The following is a 7171-nucleotide window of genomic DNA, read 5'->3' on the forward strand; positions in this document are numbered from 1 at the left end:
TACTAAAAAAAAAAAAAAGTTAATGAAGCAGTGCATTCAAAATTTTGTGGAAAAATTATTTTGAATGTAGAATTCCATAGCCAAGTAGCACTTAAGAGGGAGCCTGAGATCTAAAGAGACATCAAGTAGTGGTTGCCGGGAGCTGGAGGACAATGAAGAGATTGCAAAAACAAAGATGGGAAAAAAAGAGTGTGGTACTCTTGAAGTAATTCGAGATGGAGGGTTGCCCTACAACTAAGAGAATTTGGGGGAGAAGGTGGACTGTAAAGCCTATGATTAGAAAATAGCCCTGGAAATCTGTATATTCAATTATCTGTTGTACTAAGATTAATAAAGAATTTTCTACAGGTTGGGAAAGAGTATGACACCCTTTCAAAATACTCACCAAAGATGCCCCCAGCTCCTTCAGGCAGAGCATATACCAGTCCTTTGATCGATATGTTTAATAACCCAGCAACAGTTACCCAGAATCCAGAAAGGATAAATAATTCAACAGGTAAGAGATTTCATTTGATTTCTTTGAAGATATCTTTTTAAATTTTCAAAAATAATTTGTGAGATAAATAATTAGACAAGCACATTATGAGGTAGAAGTAACAAATAGGTATGGGACATATATGTTCAGCCCTGACTTTGAAGAGTATAGGCTCAAAACAAATAAAGGTCTAGACCAGAAGACATCTTGATAAGTGACACATTTCTTTGACATATACTAATTTTATGTACTGACTGATGTTTGTACAGAGTAAACATACCATTGAAAGTTATATTTAAAAATAAATGAAGCCGGGCTCGGTGGCTCAGCCTGTAATCCTGCACCTTTGGGAGGCTGAGGTGAGTGGATTGCCCAAGCCTGCGGGTTCGAGACCCGCCTGGGCAGCGAGACCTCATCTCTACAATAAATCAAAAAATCAGCAGGGAGTGGTAGCGCATGCCTGTAATTCCGGTTACTTGGAAAGCTGAGGTGGAAGGATCGCCAGAGCCCAGCAGGTCGAGGCTGCGGTGGCCGGGAGTGGCCACTGCACTCCAGTCTGGGTGACAGAGTGAGACTTCAACTCAAAAAAAAAATAAAATAAAATAGAGACTAGATCTTGCTATGTTGCCTAGGCTGGTTTCAAATTCCTGGGCTCAAGCAATCCTCTCGCCTCAGCTTCCCTAACTGCGAAGATTACAGGTGTAAGCCACCATGCCAGGCCCTAATCAGCATTTTTCATCATCTCTAACAGAGTACCTCATGCTTTATAGACACCAAATTCTAACTGTTTAAATTCTTAATTCTGTTTACTGTGTCTCAACAAATTGGGACCACTTGTTTTTTTGCAGAGGTTACAGGCTGTTTCCTTAGTTAGGTACTGTTCTTCCTACACACCGTCTTTGGCACCTAGGACCCTTGAGACCTGTGCCATGGCCCTGACCTGTCTTATGGGTCCCTGTGATGTGAATGTTATAGTGATCAAGCTGTGTGCTGGAGAAAGCTCACAGATCAGGGCATGTGAAGCTCTAGGGCAAAAGAGGAGAGATTTCTAGAATCACAACTAGGATTGCTTAGCAGAGGAAGATGATGGTCTGTAGTCATTTGCCTGTATATGAAATACAAAGTTAAAATACATAATACTGTGTGCAGCCCAGTCATTCAAATGACTCTGGTTCTTGGTGATAAAAGTGAAATGAAAATTGCTGGTGGTTTCAACACTATCGAGGTAATTAGACAGTAGCATGTTTAGAAGAGAACAAGGTTTATTTTATATTGTATTTATTAAGAATCTGCAAGAAGAGGCTAGGCGTGGTGACTCACACTTGTAATCCCAGCATTTTGGGAAGTTGAGGCAGGAAGATTGCTTGAGACCAGGAGTGCGAGACATTGCCTCTATTAGATAAATTTATTAGATAAATTAAAAAGAAAAAAAAGAATTTGCAAGAATAAAGCAGGGCAACCCCCTCAGGTCCCCTCCCACTGTGGAAGCTTTTCTGTCCTCTCAATAAGTCCTGCTTTCTCAAAAAAAAAAAAAAAAAAGAATAAAGCAGAAAAAATCTTGCATTGTTTTAACTTAAATATGTCAGCTATATTACTAGCCTAAGCAAAGTTTGAGAAAGAAAATCCAAAAAGAAAAAAATCTCCATTCCACTTTTTTTTTTTATGGACTGAAAACGTTAGCCTGTGTTCAAATTGAGACATGAATGGTGCGAGCACTGTCTGCAACTGGTTCCTGACTTGGTTACTTGGCAGCTGTGGGACCTATCTGTGGATAATAGCTACACGTTTCTCTTAGGAGCCTGGTGGACTGGTGGCTGTGAGGTGTTGATAATGGAGACTGGCACCTAGTGAGGGCTCTGTGAAGAGCTCATCCTCACCTCACCTTTCCACCTGGGGTGAGGAGCTGAGTAGTTGGGGTGGCAAGAACATTTGCTTTTCCTTTGCACATGTCAACAGTTGGACTTGAACTGTTGCCTGCTCACAAAGTGATTCAAGTTGAGAGAACAGTTTGGTGTGGGAGCTTTTTGCTCTCTAATGAGAGTGATCCTGATTAGTCGGTACAGATAAAGCCAGCAGATGCTGGCTTGTGCCCTCCATCTAGAAGGGAGTCCTGAGCCACAGGGATCCTCCCCTGCCTGTTAAAGCCCTCAGGCTATGGACTGCCTATCTCCTGCAGTCCCTGTCCCCATCTGGCAGTGATCAAGGCGAGGAAGTATGACATGATCAGAGTTTCCGTAGAAGGTGTGCGTTGACAAGTGAGAGCAATGGTTTTCTGGGGTTTGCTCATTGGAACATGCCAGTCAATTACCCTTCTTTGAAAAGGCTTTGCTGCTACACTCACTCTGACAGATAATTCTGAAGATCCCAGTTTACAGCGATCAGTGTCGGTTGCAACTGGACTGAACCTGATGAAAAAGCAGAAAGTAAAGACCATCTTCCCACATACCGCGGGCACCAACAAGACTTTGCTCAGCTTTGCACAGGGAGACAGCATCACACTGCTCATCCCTGAGGAGAAGGACGGCTGGCTCTACGGAGAACATGACACCTCCAAGGCGTGAGTCTAGGCGCTGCAGCCCCACAGGATTACAAATGGCCCCTCACTTCAAGAGTGGCTGTCTGTCCTTCTAAGCTGCAGATTGTCTTTGTGGATGTGTTAGCATTTTAGCCAAAGTTAAATTTATAGTTCTAGTTTAGTTAACTGAAGTTATTCGATCCCAGGTTATTTTCTGCCTGTGCATATATATGAAGTCACCTCTCTGAAAGTAGGTTTAAATGGGTTTTTTGCTTTTTAAAAATGTGGCTTTTGATTTCTCAAGGATAATCTGCATATCAGATATACTTTAACACTTAAGATTTAACACATAGATAGCTTAAATGCCATCCTCATCATTTCAGCCATGAGTATGTGCACAAGCCTGACTGTAACTAGGTTAAGTCAGTTTTCTATGTAGATTATTTAGGTGTATTAAATAAAATGAATATAAAAAGTAAAAGGAATCCATATTAAAATTAATGTTATATACAAAATACATTTTGTGTGTAAAAAGTACATGTTTAATTTATAAGAAGCCTCAATTTCATTCAGCTCATGCATGGGCATTTATGGTGAAAGTGGACCAGTCTGCTCCTGAGCTATCATCAGAATATTCTTTAATGTATGTATTGTTCATTTGTCTGCTGCTATTACCACAAAAAAATGTCTTTTTTTTCTCATGCTTTACCTGTAGGAGGGGTTGGTTCCCATCGTCATATACAAAGTTGCTAGAAGAAAATGCAAAGGAAACCATGACTATGCCCACGCCCAGGTAGTACCCAAACGTGACTCAGATCTCCCAGCCCCAGAAACCCTTAGACCTAACCCTTCCAGGCATAGCAGATTTATAATCTAGATATATAGCAATCCCCACTATGAAACTATACATCTTATGGACTGGTCAGAAATAAACATTGCTGCTCCACAGTGGTTTCTGTCATGATTTCTGTTGTCCATGGGCTTTACTGACTGTCTGCTTTGAAGACAGACCACCTACTCTCCACTCTCTCTCCTGCCAGCCCTCTGAAACACCCTCGCTGTTCCCCACCACCTACTGGTCACTAAATCTGAGGTCCATATTTTCTGTCCTTGTCTTACTTAACAGCCTTTAGCGCTGTTAAGAACTTTTTCTGGAATGCTCTCTTGCCTTGACTGCTTGACCTGTGCTCCGTCTTCCTTCTGCCTTACCAGCATCCCCTCTGAAAAAGTCCCCTCTGTGAGTCTCTTTTCTGTCCATTGGTTAAACTGATGATCCTCAGTTTAATCCTTTTCCCCTCTTGGTGCTGGGCCTCTTGTCCACTACCATGACTTGAACACCGATAGGCTTCACTTAGCACCTGTGTGCTTATACCTCCAAATCTGCATTCCAGTCCAGATGATAAGAATAGGAGTAGTTACCACTCAGAGACTGTCCAAAGTGCTTTATATTGAGCTCATTTAATTCTTACAACAACCCTATGAGGTAGGTTCCCCCCTTTAAAAAGTGAGGATAACTTGTGGCACTCAGCTAGAAGTAGCAGAACCAAGACCAGAATCAGATCTCTTCTGAGCTTAGATGTGAATTTTTATGTGTGTATTAGTTCTAATCAGCTGTCCCTTGGGTCTTCAGAAACGACATGTCCAAATTGGCCTGGTCATCTTTACCCTAAACTACCTCATCCTCAGTGTTCTCTGTGTCCCAAGAAACACCCAAACACATCTGGCTGTCCAGGTAGAATAGCCCCCGGGTCCTCCATCACACTTGCTCAAGATCTTGTGATGCCATCTACATATCTTTGTCCCTAGCAGAATAGCTAAAGCATCAGTGTGACAAGAAATAAAAACTGAGTATAATTTTTAGGATGTTAAAATTCTGAGTTTTTAAATATATTTTAATCTTGTATGCTCAGTGCTTGTTTAGGTTTTTGCCATAGTCTTCATTTTCTTACTGATATCCTTAGATGAAATCAATCAAAAGTCAGTCCCTAATTAAACTGTTTTCTTCTAAAGAATTTATTTTTAGGATATGCTTATAAACCTGTAAAAACATTAATGTATGAGAAAGAGAGTGAGTGAGAGAGTGTGTATGTGTGTGTGTTGAAATCCCCTTCTCCTTCCCCTTTGGTTAGTGATCCACTGTTACTGTAGTCATTTGCCATGGGACATTTAGGATGCTTGGCATTCTAGTGGTGAGACTTATTTAACGTGTATTCGGTCATTTTTGGTTTGGAGCCCTGCGCCGGTGAGAAGCATCAGCACTGTGAACTTGTCTGAGAAGAGCAGCATGGTCATCCCACCACCTGATTACTTGGAGTGCTTGTCTGTGGGAACCGCAGTAGACAAGAGAGTTGATGTTGCCAGAAATACATCTACATTTAAAGCACCAGCACCCAAACCAGAAACCACATCTCCTGTAAGTAAAGCTGCAGTGGGAAGTCCTGTGGACTGGACTCAGCATCCCCCACTTGGGAGGTGCTGGCACTTGTTCCAGCCTTGCTGGGCCCTAGTAGGAAGGTGGTGTCCTGGCAGTGGTGGGAGGAGCACTTCCCCTTTGATCCTCTAGATTACTCTCTTTGTCACACAACTTTTAACCTCCTTGATTTCCGTACTTTTGTTTTTACTTTATCTTGTCAATGGCAGTTTACTCACAGTAAGTACATAGTTTGCTAGATTTTATTAGGCTCTTAATCTTTCCTTGCCTTTGGTCATGGCTACAATTTTTTGTCACCATTTTCTTCAGTTTTTGTATTTTCTTTTTTTTGAGTTGGAGTCTCACTCTGTTGCCCAGACTGGAGTGCTGTGGCACGCTCCCGGCCACCGCAGCCTCGACCTGCTGGGCTCCAGCAATCCTTCCACCTCAGCCTTCCAAGTAGCCAGAACTACAGGCGTGTGCTACCATGCCAGGCTAATGTTTTGATTTATTGTAGAGATGAGGTCTTGCCAAGGTGCCCAGGTGGGTCTTGAACCCGTAGGCTCAGGCAATCCACTGAACCCTGCCAGTTTTCGTATTTTCTAAAGGGAGGTTTAAGGTTAAAAGGTGGTAACTTCATCTTTCTTTAGAAAGAGTGTCTTGTACCAGGTGCTGCATAAATTTTGCGCTTAAGTTATCTTTAACACTAAATACCCCATGAGAGCGTAAAGGGCTGGGCTTCCAAGTCACTTCATCCTTCAGCAGCTGCGTGTGGAGTGAGTGCCATGCCCTGGCATGAGCTCTAAATAGAGGGATGAGCGGGGCGGCTTTCTGGCCTCTTTGGATCTTACATCCTAGTGATAGGAATCAATGATAAAAGCCATGTAGAGAATTGAAACAAGGTTGGGTGATAATGGGGTGGGTGACAACATGAAGGATGTCACAGTTAGATTGGCTGGAATGAGACCTGAGAGGGAAAGAAGTGGGGCTGTGCTATGGGGTCTCCACCACTCCCACTGAGAGCCCCGCCCCTCTGAGTGGTGCACAAGCAGAGCCTCTGAGTTTCATGAAACTGATACTCTAATAAAAATATGCCCTGTGCTTTAGCGTGAGCCTTAGGTGTTTGGGGATATAGGCCTGCCTCATCATGGGCCACTACAGCGTGTGGTAGCTTCCAAGGGGTGCAAGCTTTTAAGATCTCATTCAGAACATCTTTGGCTTCTCTTCCTAGATGAGTATGCTGAACTATGCGTTGTTTGCACTTTTATCATTCCAGATTGATGACTCCAAATATCTGATTCTAAAAATTTTCCCAAAAAATGACATGTGGCTATTGAAAATAGAGCTTTCCTCTTCTGTCAGCAGGACCGTAGACTCAAAGCCCTAAAAAAACTGCTTGAAGGGGCAAAGATATAAGTTTCTATTTCACTAAAACTTTAAAACAATATTCATGCTATTTGGAAAGTCATATTTGGAAGTGATTTTAAGGCATTTCTAAAAGCATAAAAGTTCTTTTTGCAGAGGAAAATTTTTTACAACTGTATGTCACACACAAAAAAATGATCTCCAGCTTTAATGATTGCCATTAATTTACCAATCTTGTTTCATCTCTACCCCATCCACTCTTAGTTTAATTTAAAGCTAATACCAGACCTGAGATCATTTCAACTGCAAATATGCAAAAAGATACGGCTTTTTTTTTTTTTTTGACTTGGAGTCTCACTCTGTTGCCCAGACTGGAGTTCAGTGGCCGCTCCCGGCCACCGCAGCC

General features: G+C 42.2%; 1 protein-coding gene across 1 annotated transcript in view; it reads left to right on the forward strand.

Moving 5' to 3' along the window:
- Positions 1-7171, forward strand: part of BAIAP2L1 (BAI1 associated protein 2 like 1) — a 94649-nt gene that overhangs the window by 75990 nt on the left and 11488 nt on the right. The window contains exons 9-12 of the mRNA XM_008072899.2: positions 349-496; positions 2825-3032; positions 3706-3783; positions 5223-5403. Of these exons, the coding sequence (XP_008071090.2) occupies positions 349-496; positions 2825-3032; positions 3706-3783; positions 5223-5403 (615 nt within the window). The remainder of the gene's footprint in view (positions 1-348; positions 497-2824; positions 3033-3705; positions 3784-5222; positions 5404-7171) is intronic.

This window comes from Carlito syrichta, unplaced genomic scaffold (genome assembly GCF_000164805.1).
Source record: "Carlito syrichta isolate Samal-C Ts95f unplaced genomic scaffold, Tarsius_syrichta-2.0.1 Scaffold315497, whole genome shotgun sequence".
NCBI lineage: Eukaryota > Metazoa > Chordata > Mammalia > Primates > Tarsiidae > Carlito > Carlito syrichta.